General features: G+C 44.6%; 1 protein-coding gene across 4 annotated transcripts in view; it reads left to right on the top strand.

Moving 5' to 3' along the window:
* The window catches only part of TRAPPC10 (trafficking protein particle complex subunit 10), a 68,815-nt gene that overhangs the window by 11,667 nt on the left and 33,625 nt on the right, over window positions 1–23,523 (top strand). For 2 of the 4 annotated variants that reach the window (XM_081138244.1, XM_081138245.1), the window contains 6 exons: window positions 5,402–5,483; window positions 8,904–9,039; window positions 15,169–15,365; window positions 18,205–18,400; window positions 19,517–19,628; window positions 21,986–22,233. In XM_081138244.1, the coding sequence (XP_080994370.1) occupies window positions 5,402–5,483; window positions 8,904–9,039; window positions 15,169–15,365; window positions 18,205–18,400; window positions 19,517–19,628; window positions 21,986–22,233 (971 nt within the window). Of the gene's footprint in view, window positions 1–5,401; window positions 5,484–8,903; window positions 9,040–15,168; window positions 15,366–16,528; window positions 16,631–18,204; window positions 18,401–19,516; window positions 19,629–21,985; window positions 22,234–23,523 lie in introns of those variants that run through there. The other 2 variants (XM_081138247.1, XM_081138246.1) reach the window with 2 other exon arrangements.

The following is a 23,523-nucleotide window of genomic DNA, read 5'->3' as shown; positions in this document are numbered from 1 at the left end:
GTGTTGGCGGGGCTGGTTCCCTGGGAGGCTCTGGGGGAGAGTCTGTGTCTGGCCTTTTCTGGCTTCGGGAGTCCCCACTTTCCTTGATGCCTGGCCTCATCCATCTTCACAGCCAGCAGTACCTGCTCAGTCCCAGTTCTGGCTCTTCTGCCTCCCTCTTCCCCTTTCTGGGACCCTTGTGAGCACAGGGGTCCATCTGGATAATCCAGAAGAATCTTTCTTTAAGGTCAGCTTGCAAGCAGCAACCGCATCCACCTGCACCTTCATTCTCCTTGTCAGGTAGTGTAACCTATTCACAGGTTCCGGAACACAGGATGAGAGTTCTGAATGCCCTTAGCACATGTCTGGAAAAATAACTATAGGAAATAATGATTTTACAAATGTAAAAACACCCCGTGTCCCTCCCAACTGAAAGGGAACTTTTCAGTTTAACTTTGTTCCCTGGAGGCATAATTTCCCTCCCTCCCTCCCTCCCTCCCTCCCTCCCTCCCTCCCTCCCTCCCTCCCTCCCTCCCTCCCTCCCCCTCCTTCCCCCCCTCCCCCTCCCCCCCCTCCCCCCCTCCCCCTCCCCCTCTCTCGCATTCACCACATTTTGTGATTTATGCTGCTTTTCTATATAGATGGTTTAGTACCAAATTCAATCTTACGTCATACATAATTGAGTCCTAAAGTATTTTTTGAATTATTGCATAAATATTATAGGAACATTAGCAACAATATATTTCTAGCTTTTGATCATAGATACAAACATTTTCTCTTAGGTTACAGAGCATACATGCCTTGATTTTAGTTTAGACAGCCTGTATTCCTGAAGTGCGGAGAGTGGACACCTGCTGCTTCATACCCAGAGAGGGCCACTTTGGACGGCTTGGTTGGGATGTAGATTTTTAGCGGTGATGCCCTGGCTGTGTCTTGTTTGAGGCATTTTCATACAAAGGATGTCCTGGAGCCCTCTGCTCATTAATTATCAACTTAATATTGATTCTGTTCTGGTTGCCGTTGACTAAGAATTCAAAATATGATTTGTTTGTAATCCTCACTCAGGGATTGTTTTTATTGGTTTTTAGAGAGAGAGGAACATCGATTGGTAGCCTCCTGTATGCGCCCCAGCTGGGGAATGGTCACCAGACCTGGGTATGTGCCCTGCCTGGGAATCGAGCTTGCAACCCTCTGGTGTACAGAGCAACACTCCAACCAACTGAGCCACCGGGCCAGGGCCAAAATATGAACTTTAAAATGCTTTAATGTTAAATAACTTCGTGACTTTGAAGTTCTAGTGGACCCAAAGTAAAAGGTTTTGTGCATAAAATGATTGATAGTTAACAGTTCCATTGTCCTTTAGGTCAACAAAAGATAAATAACGTGTGACTTTGATGATGGTGTGTGACTGGCCCGACCACGTGGCTGGTTAACAGCAGTAACGTTGTTGTCGGGTTTGCCTGGGCCTGTTACTAGGCTTTGGTTAGACTGTCATTGTAGTGATAGCATCTTGGGTCTGAAAAGACTACCTAGCCTGTGGGATTCTATTTTTAGTTATAATCAACCTCTTTGACTAGACTTTCTTTAGTCTTGGCCATTTTCTTACCGTCTTAACTGTTGGTGATCTAGCATCTAAATGATACACCTGTGTCTGTTGTGGGCTTATGTTTTGTAAGTTGGACTTGTGTTAATGTCTTTTTAATGTTGATATAAGTTGCTGATTACTTTCTCTATAATTTAGATCCAAGTTCTGTTTCAAAGATTTTCAACGAGTAGAGTTTGTTGAAATATGACTCATTTATGCCTAAGTCACGGAAACCATCTTTCTGAATTCTGTCCCCATGTGTGATTAGTTCTTATCTACTCTTAACATAAAAAGTTCTAAATTACACGATTAATACTGGATATGTGATTGTGAAAATCTCAGAGTATGCAGAAACAATCCAGGAAATAGTGAAGTCTGGGTCAGTCACCTGACTGCATGTAACAGAAAATCCACTTACAACTGGCGTAAGTAATAAGAACAGGTTTATGGGATCAGAAGCCTTAGACTCTGCCTGCCTCGGGCAGTTTCTGAACCAGGCTTCCTCAGCCTGGGGGCAGGTGCCCAGTGGGTCTGGCCAGCACCAGGCAGAGTGCCCATGACCCTCTCCTGAGAGCAAAGCCACTGTACCCTGACGTTTCCCTTCACAGCTGAGTGTCTGCTGGGCCTACTTCTCAGTCCTCTGGCCAGGCTACTGCCGGGTGTGATGTGGCAGGGGCAGGGGACGACCGTGATGGCCTGCGCAGCCCTGGAGCTGCCTGTGGGTGCTGGGGCCACTGAATGCTCGGATTTCCATGTGTCCCCTGGTCAGTGATGAGAACAGGTGGCATATGTGTAGACACACACATGCACGTACGCACACATGCACGGAGAGATTTATGTTCATGGGATTGTGCTTCGAATTCCTCTTATTATTTTGTTAAGTCTCCCCCTCCCCAGAAAAGGAAACTTTAGCTGTAGAAATAGCCCACACTGACTCTTTGAATTGGCCTCCTGAGTCAGAAAAATGAACACAGCAAGTTTCTGAACAGGGTTCTCTGAGCACGGGCACATCAGTCTTCAGCCTCATTTTTGCTTTTAGTAGCTGTTTTCTAATAACTGATTCCTTAGTTTTTCTCTGTTGCCCGTGGGATTAAAATGAAAACGCAGCCTGGAAGTTGTTGCTCTTATAGTTCAGACCTCAAAGCTCCAACGACTTTCTACTTAGTTGTTGGGCTATTTTGGGAAGCTATAAAGTATATATTGTTAATTTAATTACGTGCCACATAAGCTGAGATTTAATTGTTTGGGGGTTTTACACCTAAGCCCTTCCCTATCTTTCTGTTTCATTCTCTGGCTCTTTATAGCCCATTTTCAAAGGCATCTCTAACTTCCATGATAATAAAGATCTGAGAGTATTATAATTAATAATAGCTGTGTATTTGGGGAAAATCACGGTGGCTTTTCTCCATTCTTGTTCAATGTAGAGCTTCAGTGGTTTAGAAGAATTTGACCTTCACATGTAAATTAGGGAACGGTATTAGTTTGCCAGGGCTGTCATAACAAAATGCCACACGCTGGGTGGCTTACAACAGAAGCTTATTTTCTATCAGTTCTGGTGGCTGGGGGACCAAGCTCAGCCTGTCCACAGGGTAGGTTTCTGCAGCCTCTTTCCTTAGTTTGTGGATGGCCGCCTTCTTGCTGTGTCCTCACATGGTCTTTTCATCACCTGTTTCAAGACCTTATCTCCAAATAGTTTGAATGTATGAATTTGGGGGGAGGGGACACAATTCATAACAGGCACTGAGGTCAAGTGGTCACATGCTAAGTCCCCAGTTATTGTCAGATGACGTCTTTGCCCTTGACAGACATGCTAATTAACCTGTAGTGTTTTAAAATTAAAATTTGGACACAAATATTTATTCCATGATGGAATGTAAGAAAAATTGTTGCTTTATAGCCTCCATTTAGGCAAGTTTTATCGTATAACAGGATTTCCTGTGGGAGATGGCTTAAGGGGGTGGGGGTGTAGGAGGCGTTTCATTTTTTTACTCTGTGTACATATGTTAATTGGGCATTTATGTGAGACTTTATAGAAAACCGAGTGAAAGAGGGGAAGGCTTTCGTGTAGTTGCCCTAACTTCTCTGTAGCAAAGAGTGCTGATTTTTGTACGTTAACCTTGGAACCTTTTAAAGAGACAATAGATATTGGCAAAGTTAAGAAATCTAACTGAAGATTTTCTTACTTTAATAATTTTTAGGATGACTCCCAAATAAATGAACATGATGAGAAATGATAAGTTAAGACATAAAAATTGTTTTTATTTTAACAAAAAATGTAGTAGTAATAATCCTTATGAAGTATTTACTTGGTGTCAGGCCTTGTTCAAGGTATTTATTGGTGTTGACTCATTCATTCCTCACCACAGCTCTGTTGGGGAGGTAGTCTTACTTTCCCATTTCACAGATGGTCCCCTGAGGCACAGGAGGGGAATGTGGTCTCCTGGGGCTGGTCAGCTAGCAGATGAGATGGATTCAGGTGTTCAGGCCGGCAGCGTCTGTGTTATCACTGTGCTCCACCACTTTCTGATACTCACAGCTCGGCTGCCCAGAACATCATTACTCTCAGCAGTGACTTGACATTGTTATGTGGTTTTGGGGAAGTTTATTTTTGTGTGTTTTTTTTAGGTTTATGATAGCAAAACAAGCAAATGTGTTAATGGCCCCCATCAATTCCCCATGATTCTTTAAGATCAATATTAAAGCAATTTGGAAAATGATTTGGCTTAAAGTCAGCGGATCCTCTGAGTGTAAGAATTTGAGTAATCTATATTAAAAAGGTTCTTTTCTAGCTTACATATAAGAGTGTGGTTATACTGTCATTTTATGAGAGCTAAGTGGGGTTTTCCATTCTGTTAAAGCTGCTGTGAAAGAGCTGAGTGTGTATGCAGTATAAATAAAGTCAGACCCACAGGGTCCACGCCCAGTGCCTGCCAGTGTAGCTGTGTGCTCTGAACGCCTGGACTCTCAGACCTGCCCTTCTCCGTGGAGTGGGTTCGAGTTTGCCTTGCCTCCTAGGAGTTACTGGGAGCCTAAGTGATAGGCTGCGTGCCGGGGGTTTGCATAGTGTGCACACATGGAGCGTGTCCTGGATGCTTTGCTCCGAAGTCATTTTGGTGCAGCCTGAGCTTTATTTTGATGAAGTTTTAATAATTAAAAATATATATATATCTTTATTGATTTCAAAGAGAGGAAAGGAGAGGGAGAGAGAGATAGAAACATCAATGATGAGAGAGTCATTGATTGGCTGCCTCCTGCACGCCCCCGACTGGGGATTGAGCCCACAACCCGGGCATGTGCCCTGACCGGGAATTGAACCCCGATCGCTTGGATCCTAGATCGACGCTCAACCGCTGAGCCACGCCTGGCCGGGCTTGATGAAGTTTTGATGAAACTTAATCAAAATAAACTGAGTTTATTATGTGCACTGCTCCAGTTTACTTTTCTGCCTGGGATGTTCTGGCTGTTCTTTTGAATTTGAAGAAAGCAGTGGCTGTAGAGCAGACTCAGGAGTGAAACTGGGTGGAGTTAAGGGGGTGCTGTCTTTCCCAAGCTCTGTGGCTTTGGGCAAGTTGCTCAACTTTTCTGACCTGCTTTCTCCTCGAGGGGAAAGTCAGACCTGCTCGTGGAGGCGTCACGAGGGTTAAGTTAGATCCTATATGTCAGGTTCTGGGTGTTCTAGAGACTAGTTAGTCAAAGATATGAGACAGCCTCATTTTGTGACGTCACTTTACTAAATATAAATAGTCTAAAATTACCAATTCAATAAATTTTAGAGTCCATTTTGCCTACTTTTACCTTAAAATGTCCTAACTGGATTTCTCTTTATTACTGTTGTAGGTGCTGGAGATCAGAACTTATTTACCTCTATTTACCCAACGCTTTCCCAGCAGCTGCCGAGAGAACCGATGGAATGGAGGAGGTTGGTGTGTTAGACTTTTGGCTGAATCCCTCTCTTCACTCTTTAGACATCTGTGTGAACAAGTGAGATACTAAAAGTTAAAGCCTGTGTCTTGAAGTGTACTGTGGGGAAACTGAGGCGTCACAGCCCTGGGCCTCTTCCCTAAGGATCATCCTGACTTTCTTAATGAGACGTAGGATGAAAGAAACAAGACAGTTCTTTTGAGTTACAGGCCCACTTTTACAGGAATGATTTCTGCCTCTTCTGATTCTACCACAATGCCTTAGAGGCACAGGCCTTTTGGGAAGGAGACACCCTTCGCTCATCCTCCACATTCAGGCAGGAGAGTGGCCTTCATCTGCGCTCCCATAAACACCCCTCGGCCCTGAGCACCTTCCCGAGCCGCCCTTACGGGTGAGGAAGGCACAGAAAGATGTTTTGTGGAAGTGAGGAGACACCACATCAGCCACACCGGCTGCCATCGTGAATTGTTTATTTAATGACTTGTTCAGAGGAAACAACTGGCTTTGGATTATCTTACTGGAAAACTTATTTCTGCTGAGGTATTTCTAGAAAGTGTTTGGATTTTGATTTGTAATACAGGTAGTCTGGTTTTAACAAGATGGGTAAAGATCTTCTGTTGGTGGTGTTCGTGTGATTCTGGTGGTTGCTGCCTTATTCCTTTCTGACTGCCACTTTGTACCCCAGCCCTGTGAGGAATCAGTGTGGCTTTCTAAGAGTCATTCACCCGAATTCTCCATTGAATCTGGTCTAATTTTTGTGCCCGATTATTGTGTTATATCACTAACATTTACTATAAATAGTGTACAGAATGTGGGAGAGTTCTCGTGTGAAATAGGTCCTGAACCTCTGGGGAGGCCCAGTGCTGTGAATGAGGGAAAGCAGTTCATTTGGCAAGTGGAAGATTGTAGCGTCTAAGGAGATGGGTAATCTGAAAGGGTTTCAAGTACGTGCACACTGTTCACACATTCAGAAAGGCTAAAAGGTGTCCACTAAACAGTGAAGGGGATTATGAGGGGGAAACGAAGTAGAGAAACTATGTAGATTTAATGTATGGATTCATCCCTTTACTTTCCTGAAACACTAAATGAAAAAATAGACTAAAAAGGCATAAATGCACAAGGATAGAGAAAGGGGGTGGAGATGATGGCATCAAAGAGATGTGGACACCTTTTCAGTAGAAGGAAGAGAGATGGAGGAATTGGAGAGACAGCTGAGCCCTGTGTGTCTGCAAAGGTGTCTTCCTGAGGAGCCAGCAAGTCCCTGACAGGTGACAGGGCCCAGGACCTTGGTAGGCGAGGGCAAGACCGCGTAGGTGAGGTAGAGAGGATAGGGTAGGCACCTGCGCGCGCGCGTGTGTGTGTGTGTGTGTATGTGTGTGTAAAGCTAATTCATGCAATTTGGCCTGTTAGGGTATGTACATATTATTTCAGTAAAAATTCAAAGTTAACTGATTAGATCTTGGGGATAAAATGATTGAAGCAAAACTTGGCTAGATTTACTGAACAGCTGTATGGCTGAAGAGTAAATTAGCGACTTGGGAGATGGAGCTTAAAAATGCTGGAGTTAAATCCTGGAAAGCGTGGAAGAAAAGCTGAGACATGGAGGGTAAATCCAGAGGTTTCAGGTCCCTCTAATAGGTGTTTCAGAGGGGAGACCAGAGAATGGAGAACAGGCTATGTTTGAAGAACTGACATCGCGATTTTCCCAGAGGTGATGACAGATTGCGGGAGCCTGCTGCACGTTCAGCAGAACGAAGTACGACAGAGCAAGCAGGAAGCATGCCAGGAAACAGAAGAGAAACCAAACTTGCATTTTAGAAACATCTTCTTAAAGTACTGAGGGAAAATACCTTTGAACCTGGCACTTGTGCAAGAGGGAAAACTACCTCAGAGCCTTCCACTGTGGGCCTGGACGAGACAGTGTGCTGAGAGAATGTTCTTTTAGGCCTGGGGGGCCCAGGATGCCAGGGGCCCTGATCTGTCCCATCTTGCTGTGCACAGCCATATGCGTTCCTCCAGGGTGCCATTCAGATACTCTACTCACCGCTTGCCAGGGCATGGAAAAAGTTGGGACACAGTGCAGTAAATAATAACATTTTTAGACAGGTATGATCAAAGACCTTACCGCCCTGTCTGAAATAATGAAAGGGTGTCTCTCAACAAGAATAAAAATGAACTCAAAACTCACAAGATGAAAGAAGCAGCTGCCAGCAAACTAGTCATAAAATATTTTGCTAACGTTAAGGTATCAGTCCTTTTAAAAATGAAAAAAATCTAGAATTCCAGATGTATGCGAGAAAGAGAGGGGTACTGTCTGGTCTTGTTTGGGGGGGGTGGGGGTACATGTTGACTTTGGTTTGAAAGAAAATGTCAGTTCGTGCATATTAAAAATAAAAATGTGCCCAGTGACAGAATAGGAGTAAATGGTTAAGATGGAAAAAGAAAACTGGATTAATCTCACAAAGGACAGAAAAACAAACAAACCTGCAAATGGGGTATAGACAAGTCCAGGTGTGAGCATGGCTACATTCAGCATGGCCGGTATCAGCCTGTTGAACAGGGACGCTCCTAAGAGTGGAGATGCAGCCTCTAGAGGTGGAGAGTGAGGTTTGGAAGAAAGACACGTGGCATAATTTATTTTTAGAGTATAACAAAATAGCACCCATGTCCTCTGAGAGCCTCAGGTCAGATATTTGTAGGTGGTGGGATTTCTGTGTTTTGCCTCTTGGGTTGAGAGAAGGGACAGGGGTGATTACCATGGTTTTATTTGTGCTCTGCAAGCAAAACCTGTTCTCTTTCACCAGACGGTTCTCTTTTCTGGATAATACAGGTGACGAAAGTATTATCTTTCATAGTTTCAAACAGCACTTTTGACACTTGGGAAACTACTTCTTTTATAGTGACTTACAGATGAAGTTAAACCCCAAGTAACGTCCATTTTTCTCAGAAGTCTGTATTGGTGCAAATAGCCCTGGTTAGTCAGCAGATTCCAGCATGCGTGTGTCATTGAGTAAAGGAGTTTTTATGGACAGGGAGCTCTGATGTGTAGCTCTGAACTGTGTTTAAAGTAGTTTATAGCAGTTGTTGGAAGACTTTTATAGGGTTAATAGTCTGTGTACTTCTGAACGCATAGAAATGATTAAATTCTTGCCCTGGTTGGGTAGTTCAGTTGGTTAGAGCATCATCCTGATATGCCAAGGTTGTGGATTCGATCCTGGTCAGGGCTCATACAAGAGTCATCCAATGATGCATGAATAAGTGGAACAGCCATGTTTCTCTCTGTTTCTCCCTTCCTGTCTCTCTCTAAAACATCAGTTTAAAAAAAGAAAAATAAATGATTAACTTCTTGTTGCATTTTTCTCTTTCTGCTGAACATACTTCAGTTGTTTTTCTCAGTGACTTTAAAAATTGTTTCTAGGTCCTATGGCCGGGCTCCCAAGATGATCCACCTGGAATCCAACTTTGTGCAGTTCAAAGAGGAGCTGCTGCCCAAAGAAGGAAACAAGGCTCTGCTTACATTCCCCTTTCTTCACATTTATTGGACGGAGTGCTGCGTGAGTACTCGTTTGGGGGCGGATGTCTTGGATAGGGTTCAGAATTTGCAGGTCTCAGTTCTTTCGAGACAGTTACAATTTTTCATGGGGACTTTCATGTGTACCCTTTATTTTGGTATTCTCTTTTCTCCATTCCTTAGCCGATGTCTGGCTTCATTGCGTCTTTCTGCTCTGGGGCAGCGCGTTGCCCTCATGGTAATCACCCAGTGTGTCTTACTTCCTGTGAGCCATCTCTCTGTGCCCCAGTGGCCACTTGGTATTTTTAATATTTACTTTCAGCTTCGTTTTCATAACCTCCTATGTTCACCATCAGGGCGGATAATCCTTTTTTGTTCCTTGCTGGTTTGTATACTTCTGTAGTTTCTGTTTTGTATAGGTGGCTGATGTATTATTTAGTGCAAAGGTATTCATAACTAGTATAATTTTTATGGAGTGAAATCTGTCATTTAAAAATGATTTCTGAGTAGTATATCATGTTTAGGAAGGCCTTGTCTATCCGAAGATAACTGATTTTCTCCTATATTTTCTTTTAATGGTTTTATAACTTGTATTGTAATTCGACCTGTGTAGCGTCACGTAATTTTGTGTGTATGGTAGGAGCTATAAGGATTTGAGGCCTAATTTTACAGTCTAAATTGGCAGCAAACTGGCCTAACATCATTTTATAATTTTTGGTCTTTTTCTCACTAATTGAAAAATGTATCCTTTATTTTAAACCAACCTCCTATATGTACAGTGTTCTGAACACCTCAGTTTTAGCGATCATTGTCTATTCTGTGCTAGGATCCAGCTTTTAATTATTACATTTTCATAATATGTATTGATATCTGCTGTTTTAAAATAAGTCTCTTTGTTAGTATACATTTTCTCTTCCATATAAATTTTAGAATCAGATTGTCAGGCGTACTAATTTTATTTTCCAAAAATGGCCATACCCGTGTATCCCCCTCACAACTCGTCTGTCCATGGCAGGGACATTTTTCCATCGAGAGGCCAGGTCTGTGCTTTTCTCTAGTTGAAGCTGAGTGGGCCTCTGACTGGCAAAAGGAACACCGACTCTTGAGACTAAGTCATAAAAGGTAATTTATTTTCTGCCAGGTCCTCTTAGGATGCTTGCTCTTAGAACCCAGCCACTATTCTGTGAGGAAGTGAAGTGCCCCCATGGGAAGGCATCAGGACATGCAGCCCCAGTCCCAGCAGGTCCTGGCCCATAAGCCAGCCTCCTCCAGCAGACACTTGATGCCTTCTTGCTCCAGCCTTCAAACCCCACAGCTGACACCAGGGGGCGCAGTGAGCTGCCCACCAAGTCTCTAGGTTGTGGGTTCCTGAACAGTAAATGGTCTGGACTGTCAACAGCTTGTATGGTTTGTTACAAAGCAACAGGTAACTGGAAAAAAGGAAAGACTGGAGGGGGTCTGATTGCGATTTCCTTGAATAAGTTATAGATTAGTTTGAGAGGAATTTAGTCATCATGAATTTTTCTGTCAGAACATGGTTTCTGCCTTCTTTCTGTCTCTTTTATGTCCTTTAATAATGTGTCACAATGTTTTTCACAAAGGCCTTGTATTTATTGTTGGGTGTGGTTTTTGTGGACATTATGAGTGAGGTGTTTTCCCCTTAAATTGCATCTTCTAAATAGGGAGCCACTGTTTTTTGTTGTTGCTTTAGGGTTTTTCCCCCCCGTTCGTTTGGTTAGTTTTATTATCTATTAAGAAAAGTTTCCTGGAGCAAGTTGATAATGTTTAGGATTTTAAATTTAAAAGTAAAACTCTTTGTTGTGTTATTTCAATACAGCTCTCACTTCATGTGCTCATTGGGTTCTTGGAACTGCAGCTGAGCGACATACAAGGAAACCAGTTTTTACCATAGGCTCAATGACACAGACAAGAGTTAAGTTCCTGCAGCATCTCATTAAACAGTGTTGGTCAAGGACGTTATTGGAGGGCTTGCTGTAGTTGCTTTAGGGTTTGGACACATCTGTGACTTACCACCTCTTTCTGCCAGTCCTATTACACTGCTCGACACACAGCGTGAGACCCTCACAGCAGTGTGCTTCTGTTTCCCCTCCTGGCCTCTGTTGTGCTATCGACCCCACCGTGCACTGGCGTTATTGTGCTTTAAACCGTCAGTTAGGTCTTTATATTTGCCTGTGTAGTTACCATTTTCAGTGCTCCCCTTTCCTTTGTTTCCATCCAGGTTTTCAAGTGATATTAATTTCCTTCTGCTTCAAGAACTCCGTCACTTTTCTTACATGGCAGGTCCATTGCTAATGAGTTCTTGCAGCTTTTGTATATCTGAAAAAGTCTTTATTTTGGGGAAAAATTTCACTGGCTATAGAATTCTAGTTTGGAAGTTCTTTTGTTTTCTTTTAGCACTTAAAACACGTTACTCTTTTGGTTCCTATTGTTATCTATGAGAAACTGGTTTAAGATTTTTTCCCTATATCACTGATTTTAGACAGTGTGATCATGCTATGCCTTGATATAGTTTTCATGTTTCTGTGCTTGGGCATTTTAGGCTTTTGGGTTTATAATTTTGATCAAATTCGGAACTTTTTGGTCATTATTTCATCAAATGTTTTCTCTATCCCTCCCTTTTCCTCCCCTTCTGTGGGGACCCCAGTTACTTATATATTAGGCTGCTGAAGTCCCAGCTCATGATGCTGTGTTTTCCTCTCTGTGTTCTATATGGGTAATTTTTGTTTCTATGTTTTAAAGTTAACTTATCATTTCTTCTGCAGAGTCTAATCTGCTTTTAATCCTACCCAGTGTATTTTTCAGTTTAACATTGTGGCTTTGGATCTTTAGAAATTCCATGTGGACTTTTCCCTCCTCCCTTGAAAAGTATCTTCCATGTCTCTGCTTAACGTCTTAAACATATGAAATGTGGTTACAGTAACTATTTTAATGCTTTTACCTGCTGATTTTATTATCTGCATCATGACTGAGGTGTACTTCTCTTGATTGATGTTTCTACATATTATGGGTCATACATTCTTATTTCTTTGCCTACCTGGCAGTTTTTTTATTGGATGCCAGACATCGGAATTTTATCTTGTTCAGTCCTGGTATTTTTTTAATCCTAGAACTTTTATTGAGCTTTGTGTAACTAAGTTACCTGTTAAGTTTGATCCTTTTAGGAATTTTACGATTTGGTGGGTCTGGAGCAGTGAGCAGTCTAGGACTAATTATTCCTCACCTCCTGAATTCTCTACCTGATGCCCTGTGAATTAGGAGGCTTTCCCCTCTGGCCTGTGACAATAGGTCCTGTTCCTGGCTCCATGTGGGTCTCTTATCCTGTCTGATGGGTCTCTCCTTTGCTCTGGGTACTGTGTCCTCATGCTCCTCTCCTCTGGTACGTTCACCTCCTGTGAAGTCAGCTGCCTCCATCTCTCAGGACTCTTCAGCTTAGTCTCCTCCACATGGGGAGTCTGCCAGGTTTGGCCTTAGCCCTTCCCTGTCTGTGGCCTGGAACTTCTCCAGATACTCAGCTGTTTCCTTCTCTCAGGGACTGTCCTTCATTGTCTGATGTCCAGGGACTTGAAAACCCTTGACCCATGTTTTTTGGCAGGGAGGAGTGGGGAGGTTGTTTCAGGTGGCTGTGTCAGCATGGTCCCTTTCCCTCATCTTGTCTGGAAGCGATGGCCCCCCGTTCATTGATGGATGTCATTATGTGCTCCCTGATTTCTAGGTCTTGTCCTTCTCTGGCATTCCCTTACTCAGGGTCTTCCAGGTCCTTTCCTGTTTTCCTGCCTGAATCCTGGGTCAGCTGCATCTTTAGGGAGCCTGGTTCTTTTAGTGGAAAATTGGAACCAGGTGTGCTCTTTACTGTTGAGCTGTCTGTGGACATGGCTGGAGAAGACATGGCTTGCTGTACATGTATGTCACTCACATATACATCTACACCTGTATTGCCACATGTAGCTGTTCGTGTGTGCACATGCACATGCATGGACACAATCCATTTCCAGCGTACACCACAGGGTTGATTCTGGTTTCCTGCCTTTCCATATTTGTAGCTCCCTCCTCTGGCACAAGAAGCCAGGCACTCATTATCCTCCATAGGCTTGCTTATTGGCGTAATTGCTGTCACTGAGCACTCTCCTGTCACTGCCTTGTTCCCCCACAGTGCGGTGCCCCTCCCTGCTCTGGAGCAGATGCTCTGTGCTGGATCCCCCTCATTTCCCTGGTCCACAGCACCCACAGGGAGGCATCCAGTCCTGCTTGGCCTCCGACACCTCACGCCAGCGCCTAGTCCTTCGCCATCTCCCTTGGGATCCCATATCCTGTGCTGTGATGTCCTCCTCACCTTGCTTGGCTCTGATGCCTGGTCAGGGCTGCTCCTCACTTAGGTCCCCTCCTTGCCTCCCACTGTGGGCACCCCCCCCCCCCCACTGTGGGTTCTTTCTCCATCAGCTTGTTTTCCTGGGAGACCCCTAGCCTCACTGGCTCACCTGTGCTCCTCTCCTGAAGAGACACTGAGTCTACTTAGCACTGGTCCTTGTGTGTTCACTGTTGTGAGTGATGGGCTAGACTGTGATCTCCTGATTTCCCCAGTCCCTGCAAACTGCCCAAGCAGAGCATCTCAGAGGGTGCGCTGGTGTCCCTCAGGGGGTGCGGCAGTTCCTGATGTGGAGAGCCGGGGTGGGGGTGAGTGGTGGAGGTGCGTGAAGGGCACCTGGAACCAGGCCCTATGGTTCTCAGCTCTTTGCTGCTCCTTGGCCGGTGGGGCCTTATGACTTGTGTCTGCCCTTTGATGGAAGCGCTGGGGTATGGCTGCTAGTCCCTGGTAGTTGGTTTCACCCTCTAGCAGACTGATGCATTGGGCTCTTTACGGAGCACCAGTGTTGTGAATCGAACTCCAGGCCCTCAGAGCTGCTAGTCCTATGGAGATTGCGTAGTAGATGAGTTTGAGACAGTAATTCACAGGAAATTGATATTTGTAAGATGCTTTCCTCTTAATTTTTAAGCAAAATATCTTTTTAGATTGTATTTGCTTCTAATTTAAACCAAGGACATAGTTTTTAAAATTAGGCTAAAAATTATAAGTACTGCCTTTTGGGACTTTTGACTTATTAATTAAACCAAAAAGTGGGACTGGATACAGAATTTGAGATTTAACTCATCCATGGGTCAGTAGAAAGACTGAAAACTCTAGTGACGATATGGGCAGGTAATAAGAAGGACTCTTCCGTTAAAAGAGGGGAAGGTGTATATTTAAGCAGTAGCTATTAAGTGTAGTTTTAAAAGGTTTTTAAATGCCTAGTTTTGAAATGAACTAGGTATCTTGGTTTTAGATTTTCACTCTGATTCTTCTGAGTGCATTTATGGATCTTGCAGGTAATTATAAAGTTACAAATAGCAAGGACAGTTTCTGTTTCCCTGTTTCTGTCTGGGAGAGGCCAAGGCTGGACTCACTGACTTTTGTGCAGGATGGAGCTCTCGCTGGCAGGCCCACGTGTAGAGCTCCAGCAGCATTGAGTTTAGGACCAGGATGGCTCCCTGTTGATCCATGTGAATCAGAATAGCTTTCAAAGAGCTTCAGATTGTCCTCTTTCCGTGGGTTCCGGTCTGAGGCTGCCTTGCCCCTGGTGTGGCCTGTGAGTGGCATTGAGTTTGGTGTGGTTCTAGGGGTTGGCAGAGAGCTGAGGGGCTGTGGAGGGAACTGCTGGGAGGCTGGCCTGGGCCCTGCCCTGCCAGCCAGCCTGTGGTGATGACAGCCAGCCTGCAGGGGAGGGTCCTCTTGCCTCCCCCATCCAGGCACATGAGTGGATGGGGTTCCTGCGGTGCTTGGGCACAGGGCATTTGGTCATGCAGACCTGGCTTTTAAAATCCCAGCCTACCTAGGGGACTGTGTCACTGGGCAACTTCCCGAGCTGTCTGACTCTCAGTCTCTTCTGTGGCACTGGAAGATCTCAGTGTTCCAAGTATTTGTGGATAACATAAAGGATGTGGTGCTGAGCCTGCCCAGAGACCTGTAGGGGCTGCTCGGGGCTGGGTTTCTCCTGGAGCGTCCCCATCCCGGGCTGTACAGTGCTCTGGTTGCTGTGTTCCCTATTATTAGACGCACTTGCCTTATAAGTGAAAGGGTTTGGTTAACTTGCTTTCACAGTGACTTACTTATTTTTAGGATACTGAAGTGTATAAAGCTACGGTAAAAGATGACCTTACCAAGTGGCAGAACGTGCTGAAAGCTCATAGCTCCGTGGACTGGTTAGTAGTGGTGGTTGAAAACGATGCCAAGAAAAAAAACAAAACCAACATCCTTCCCCGAACTTCTATTGTGGACAAAATAAGAAATGATTTTTGTAATAAACAGAGTGACAGGTAAGTGTATCTTTAATTTTGCCTCATTGTGCTGATACCGGGATGACAGAGATTACTGGCTTCGGGTAGTCCTAAATGTTGACTCTGAGTGACTGTGGTGTGCCTGACACGTGAACAAGGGGTTGTTGAAAAGAGCACCAGGTCCCTCTCCTGGTGGAGCTTGTACACAGTAACCCCAGGGGAGAGGCCATACAGTGGGTCCCCTTTCAGAAGATTGATAATAATGGGTGTTAGCATAGTGAGGGCTTTGAGGAGTCGGGCCATCCTTGTGTGCATTTAAAAACAGAAGTTATAAAATGCTGACTTCATCTCCTTCACAAACTAAACAGGGCTGCTGAAGCCTGGCGGTTACTCTGTGCATGGGCTGTCCCTCTTTCCCTGCCTGGGTCCTGCTCTCTCTTTTGGGGGTCACGCACTTCCTTTCTTTTCAGTGATGCTGTTCCTTGCTGTGCCAGCCAGCATATTTCTTAACGCCTGTGTAATTTTGGTCTGCATCTTGTAGTTTAGTACTTTAATTCACCCAGGTCCTGGGGTTGAATGGGAAGCTTGGTCCCTGCTCTTTTACAGTGTGGTGTAGTGGCAGAGTCGGGCATTGCCTCACACCCAGATCATCATAGCTGCAGTCACCACCATGGCAGGTGCTCAGACCGAGAGTCCCAGAGTGCAGCAGGAGCCTGGAGTAGGCGTGGGCCTGCTCTGGGTGGGGGGAGGCTGCCCTGAAGACGTAGCGGCGAGGCTAAGGAATGGAGGACATGAAGGAAGAGTTCCTGGGGGCTGGTTGGTAGTACCAACCCGAGTGCCATGGGCTGACTTATTCTGTGGCTGCGTCCTGTGCCAAGGTTGCCCAGTGAATTGACAATTTTCAGGGGAAGGAGCCATATGTGGGCTTCCTTTTCAGTAATGTTCAAACTTGTTCTAGTTATAGTTTGAATAAACTATTAGATTGTTGAGCTTATGGTTTATCTTCGAGAAATTTCACACAATCTGGACTTGTAGGAGTTTTTCTGAGGTCTTTTGTTCACGAATTAGTTATCCCAAAGGAATCAGCTTAACATCTTAGCATGACGGTCCATAACCGAGTATCCTCTCCCTCTCTGTGACTCAGGGACACTAATGTTTTTGTTCTCAAAGAAGGAAGAGCAGATTGCCATAAGCCTGGAGGGCAGAGAAGGCAGAGTGGCTGGCATGGAGTAAGGAAAATCCAACCCAGTGGCCTTGGAGTGGTTTAATAGAACAAAAGAAATGTATGTTTGCGATTTTATTAGGTAAATAAACTGGTATTACATAATGGAGTATCTTAGTCTAAACTTTTGAAACATTCAAATTGTATAATAATTTTTTCGAGGTGCCTATTGATTACTTTAATACAATTTTTATCTAATTGCCAAAAGTATGTTTCTGCTGAGCCCATTTAAAACTAACTTGCTTTTAATGACTATTCTTTAAGTGTAAATTTTTTTTTTTTTAATATATCTTTATTGATTTCAGAGAGAGGAAGGGAGAGGGGGAGAGAGAAACATCGGTGAGGAGAGAGTCGTCATTGATCAGCTGCCTCCTGCACACCCCCACTGGGGATCGAGCCCGCGACCTGGGCACGTGCCCTGACCAGGAATTGAACTGAGATCTCCTGGATCCTAGGTCCATGCTAAACTGCTGAGCTACGCCCGGTCGACTAAGTGTAAAATTTAACTTACCAAAATTTTTTCTCCAGTATTTAAACATGTCTTCTAACACTTTGATTTTCATTTATTTGCAAAGCTACCCATGACAGATCTATGTTTTTTAATGTAAAAAGCTGGGTCAGACTTTTATAAATTTGAATTTAGTAACATCTGTATTGACAATTATTTTATTAGACAGTATAATTTCTGCCTTTGGAAATATTGAAACGCCTGGTCCTGAAGTAGCTTACTGTTTTTAAATTTCTGATTATAAATATTTACATGTTTATTGTAGAATTATTAGGAAAAGGTAATGAGCAGAAAGAAAGCAGATATTAACTTTTAGTATTTGGTATGTATCCTTTAGGCTTTTCTTCTTTATGCATACGCACATGTGTGCATGTGATGTACTATTTGATATTTTTGATATTTTTACACGAATGCAGAGCCTGTGTAGTGAGACTGTATCATACCTGCAGCTGAGCCATATTCCTCTAAGCCTTCATTTACTACTTATTCACCCTGCTCTTGAGGAGCTCACATTCTGGTGGGAGAGATGGACCTACAAAGAGAGAAAGTGTTCACAGTGGGGCACTTAGTGTGGGAGGGGCTGAGAGGGCAGAGCACTCGGGGGGGGGGGGGAGGCGGGGTGGGGAGGGAGGTTCAGTGAGGATATGTCAGCTGAGCTGGGTTTTGAAGGGTGAATAGGAGTATGCTCGATAAAAAGAGGGGAGAGCATGAGAAGGTCAGTGGGCACAGTAGGAATTAAAGCTAGACAGCTTGGTTGGACCCAGTTGTAGTGGTCCTTGTGCGGCACATTGAGTAGGTTAAATTTCATCCTTTCAGTTACAAGGAACCAAAGGAGGTCTTTGAGGGAGGCATGGGAAATGAGGTTTGGGAACTGAGTGTGACATGGTCACCTTGTTTTATGGAGGACCTGGGGCAGAGTCTGAGACTCAGGACTCATCGGAAATCCCTTTCCTTCTTTCCAGTCTGTTCTGTAGTAGACGAGCCTCACTTAATGCTCATGGGGCCTTGTCCCTTTTCCTAACTGATTCTCACACCTGCCTAGTGTTCTTCACCAGTTGGGGAGGGGGAGGACGTCACTGGAAGGGAAAATGGGGAGTGATGCTGAGCTTGGAGGGCGTTTTCCAGGTGGTCTGCTCATGTCTCTGCAGGTGTGTTGTGCTCACCGACCCTTTGAAGGACTCTTCTCGAACTCAGGAATCCTGGAACGCCTTCCTGACCAAACTCAGGACATTGCTTCTTATGTCTTTTACCAAAAACCTAGGCAAGTTTGAGGATGACATGAGAACCCTGAGGGAGAAGAGGACCGAGCCGGGCTGGAGCTTTTGTGACTATTTCATGGTTCAGGTACTTCACTCAGGGTGGAATTGCAGTTCCCTTCGCTCCCTCCCTCCCTCCCTCCCTCCCTCCCTCCCTCCCTCCCTCCCTCCCTCCCTCCCTCCCTCCCTCCCTCCCTCTCCTGCGTTCTAAATAAGGTGCCTCTCTTGGGGTAAGTCTTACTGGAATAGTTTCTAAAACCAAGAGACAATATAGTAGCTAACAGATGTTTCTCTCTCTTGGCTTATCAAGCAGGAGACCAGAGATGGTATCATGAGTCATTATAGCATCAGCTCCCTGGAGCTTCAGAGTTTGGCATTTAGCCTTTTGTGAACTGGCCTTGTCCTTGACCCCAGTGGGGTTAGATTGGAATCTGAGGTATCAGTGTGAGCCCACAGTATGGTGGGTGGGTGGATGGGTTGATTCAGAGATATAGGTCTGTGTGTTGTGAGGATTAGTGCACATGCTACTTGCTCTGTCTTCTGACAGGGCCTAGGAAAAATGATACCTCAGTAGCAATGAACACACCCAGCGCCAGATCTTGGTTTCTAAACTCCCATTTTCCACTAAAAGGTGCTGGAGTTCCTTGTAGAAATGGTTGATTCCAGGGTTGGGGCAGGGAAAATACAAGGTGGACCTGGAATATGTCGAACCAGCAAGTAAGGAAGTGCATAAGCACCACCCACAGGAGCCTCCCATGGCCAAGTGGAACTGTTTGTGCAACAGAATGATGACAGATTGGGTTTCAACCCATGAAATGAAGTCAATACCCACGGGGCCATGTCGATATAAACAAATAGTTGGTTAGATGAGTTAACAGAGAAGGCCCAGCTCTTCCACATGGAAGATTCCAGTTAAACACGTGTCTGGGATGGCAAGGGGAATGCCAAGGACGAGAGTTGACTGTGGTGTCCCCTGCTGCCGATAAGCCATGGAGAGTCGGAACTCATGCTGGCCTCCCCGGTGTCATTCGTCTCCTTTCTAAGCCTGCACAGACGGTGACATTGTATTAAACTGGCTTTTACTTGGTGTAGCAAAGCATTGTTCATGATGCTGCATGCTTCTCTGTGTTACACTCTTTAATAGCTACGTACTGTTTCAAAATATTGATTTATGTTTCTGCTTTTTTAAAACTTTGGTAAACAGGAGGAACTTGCCTTTGTGTTTGAGATGCTGCAGCAGTTTGAAGACGCCCTGGTGCAGTACGACGAGCTGGATGCCCTGTTTTCTCAGTACGTGGTCAACTTTGGCGCTGGTGGTAAGTAGTGATGTTTCAGGTGCAAATCCTTTCTCAACACAGGTTCCCCATTTTCAGACAGTCTTGGAGCTGACATCTATTCACAAAATGATTAAGTCATCTGTTACTGTTTTAAAAGAAATTATATTGGATATATTCTCGTGATTTCCAATAGGAATGAAATGAGGATTAAGAATTAGTCACTTTCACTTTAAGAAGAATCCTAAATAATAAAAGCATTTAAGAAGTTTTTCAGGCATAAAGTGTCATTTTCACAACTTACAGCTGGCTAGTGATGCTCTGGTTCTGTGCCTCCTTGCTGGCGTAAGGGCGGGAATCTTGATTTCCGTTACAGGTCTTCTTTGTGATACTTGAGTGCTCATTGCAGTGAGTTTTATATGACACCTTTGTAATGGATGTCCATCTTTCTTTTAAACTTTCAGATAATTTTCTTTTAAAAGTACAAAATTAGCACTGACAAACCATATATGAAGTTTATAATTGTGCTCACTGTTTTTTGGTTGATAATTTACTTTGATGGAAATGGCATTAAATATATAGGTATTTGTCTGTTGCTCATTCTTGTTAACAGCCCATCACAGCCTCTCTCCAAGGGAACAGCTGAAGTTCTAATTCATTTTCGTTCCTGGCCACAGGGCACCTCATAATGTGGATTCGTTAGTTGATTCAACCATCCCCTGGTGTGGGATGCTTGGGATGTTTCTGCTCTTGCCACCGCAAGCAGGGTTGTAATAGACATCTTTGTTGGGTGTGGTGTTTTTTTTTGAGAGAGAGAACCCTTGTCACGGTGTCCAAAGAAAGGAGTGATTTCAGGGAACAGTAGTGTCCTCTAGAAAACCCATGGGAAGCGAGGTCCTGGGACAGTCCCCTGAAGCCCTGGCACCACTCTGGCTTTGGAAATGATGATAAAATGTCACAGGGGATTCCCACTCCAAGCCAGTTTTTATCAGGTTCAGGTTTGGATCTCTTACTTTGCCAAGACACAAATATAAACATACAATCAAAGCAAATTATTTACTAATTACATAAAAAAAATTTAGAGGAGGTAAAATTACATACATTTTACATATAGTATATGTCTATATCTTTTAAATATCTTACATATTTCTTATATTTTATGTAATTTCTTTTTTCAGTTTTAAAATAAATCTGGGGCAATTTAAAATCCAAAAGTAAGCCTGGTCCAAGTTTTGCAGCTGACAGATAGGTCTGTTCATTTCTGTTCCTTCGTTTCATAGATACTGGCTGGCATCCACTGTGTGCCAGGCACTGTTCTCAGTGCACTGGGGAACAGGATGAAATCAGGCCCATAAAGATAAATATTTAACTGAGAGGCAGGAATAAGTGCAGGCTGTAGAAAAGGACAGGGGAGGGTGGAGGGTGGCAGTAAGTGCTGTTCAGTTTTAGAACAGTCCAGGAAGGCTCTCAGAGCTGGTGGCATTAGCACAGAGGCCTGAAGGGAAGGTGGGCATGAGCCAGGAGAATCCTGGGGGCAGGGGGACTGGCAGAGGGACCTGCTGGTGTCGGGACTTCGAGGGGCTGGCAGGGCACCGCACTTAGTGCGCGTTCCCAGCAGCTCTCGGTATAAGTTCAAGTCAGTGAGGGATGCTGAGGGTCGTAGTTGGCACCTCGGATACTCAGTAACGTCAGATCCCATTACCAAGTCGCTTCCTGTCATGAACGTAGAATGAATTGGCTAGAGTTATAACACTTCTCTTTGGGAGTGAGAAAAATAGATTGAGATTTTTTTATAGAGATGAATGACTTGTTATTGTAGATTCTTATGTTTATCTTACAGTCATATTTGAATCCTGGGGTGATAAGTTTAAATTAAGAGCATTGTTGGAAATTTTTGACAAGCAAGCATCTTCCTCTCTTCCTGCTACTCCATCTCCTTTGCATATCACCCTTCTCTCTCGGGGCAGGACTCACGTAGTCAGCATGATTGAGTTAGAGACAGTGGAGTGAGGAAAAGAGTGGGGACAGGACAAAAAGTCCCGCACAGTCGCGTGAGCAGGCTGCCCTCCAGCCCCAGGAGATGGCTCCAGCCCAGCCTCGTGCCTTCCCCGAGCTGGCTGACACAGCCCGGGGCTCCCTGCCCCCAGCGTGCCCGCGCTCACTGCCTCCCCACCAGCCCAGCATGCTCTGGCATGGTGCCCGTGCCTGGGTCCTGTTACCCTGTGCTCATTGTTAAGCGGTAACTCCCCTGTCCCCGCATCCCAACTGGTTCCACTCCAGGGGAAGGGGCGGCCAGTACTTCAGGAGAAGCTGGGTGGTGAGCTGCCCGCCAGTCCCTCGAGAATCTCAGTGAGGTGAAGGGATCTGCAGCCAGCCTTTCATGATGTGTGTTTGTTTAGATGGTGCCAACTGGCTGACTTTTTTCTGCCAGCCGGTGAAGAGCTGGAACGGATTGATCCTTCGGAAGCCCATAGATATGGAGAAGCGCGAACTGATACAGAGGCAGGAAGCCACGCTGTTAGATCTGCGCAGTTACCTGTTCGCTCGCCAGTGCACCCTGCTGCTCTTCCTGCAGAGGCCCTGGGAGGTGGCTCAGCGCGCCCTGGAGCTACTGCACAGCTGTGTGCAGGAGCTGAAGCTCTTGGAAGTGAGTCGCTTGTTTCCCATTTCCCCTTTTCTTGATGGTTCTGACAGATCCCAGGCGTTGAACTGTTTGTACTTAGGAGAGACTTTTCTTTTTCTGAATGTCCTTAATTTTTTTGTCTATAACCTGTATAGTTACTCTTTACATTGATAAATTAATTGCTGAGAAATATAATTTCTGCTCTCAGCCTGGTGGAGTTCATGTTGGCAGAACGCAAGCCTCTTAGATTCGTTCTTAATGTAATTTTGAAGGTGCCTGTGGCTTATTCTTTGGGAGCGGGTCTTCACGATAAGGGCTACTCCCCGATGGACACACAGGGTTAGGTTCTGCAGGTAGATACTTGTTTTACTTCAGAACGTTCTTCCTTTCACACGTGAACATGCAGGTAACAGTGTGACACACAGCCAGCTGTGCCATGTTAACTAGTAGCACGAAGTTTAATGGGAGGTGCATTATGAAGACGTGTGTGCTTATGTGTGTGAAGGAAACCACTTAGGCTAGACGTTGATCTAGTGAAATATTGCCTCTAAAGGCGAATTCACTCAGGGTCCCTGAACTTGTTTTCTGCCTGTAGAAACATAAACAGTATAGTAAGGAGAGCTAGTTAGGGAGTTCTTGCCATTTAGTTCCAGCAGCCTCTTTACCCAGAAAAATGCACATACGCACATACAGAATGTTATACGTCATTTCAGAGGATTCATAGACCCCGACCTCCTTCCTCAGTGAGGAACTGAGTGAGTGGTCTAATTCCACTTCACACGTGAGGAATGTAGGTCTGGAAGTGGTCAGGTGACTTACCCAGTAGCATGACTGGTCACAGAATCTGATCATCCAGTCAGGTTAGTGACCCTTCTTTCAGTCCACACCAGCACTCCCAAAGGGCACCATTATGGAAGGTCTTAGCGTGTAATGTGACTGTGTTAGGGAAGCTGTCGGGAGGGGTAGTCTTTCCTAACACAGGAACTTTTGTGCACCCTAGAATCCTAAACACAGGCTTAACACTTAGTTTGAAATAATCTCAGGAGATTAAACTTTTTTATCCAAATGAAGAGAAAATTTTAGTTAATTTCTAAAGGGGAGATGCCTGTCCCAGCTGTCATAAACTCAACAGTTTAAGAATTTTATCAAATTATTTCCTTTTTTTAAAAATTCTCACCCAAGGATATTTTTTCCATTGCTTTTCAGAGAGAGTGGAAGGGACAGAGAGAGAAATATTGATGTGAGAGAGACACATCGATTGGTTGCCTCCCCCATGCTCCCCAACCTGGGCCTGAATCTAGCCTGCATCTAGCC

This window comes from Miniopterus schreibersii (genome assembly GCF_964146895.1).
Source record: "Miniopterus schreibersii genome assembly, chromosome: 5".
NCBI classification, from domain to species: domain Eukaryota; kingdom Metazoa; phylum Chordata; class Mammalia; order Chiroptera; family Miniopteridae; genus Miniopterus; species Miniopterus schreibersii.
This window is presented reverse-complemented; position numbering and strand designations above follow the sequence as displayed.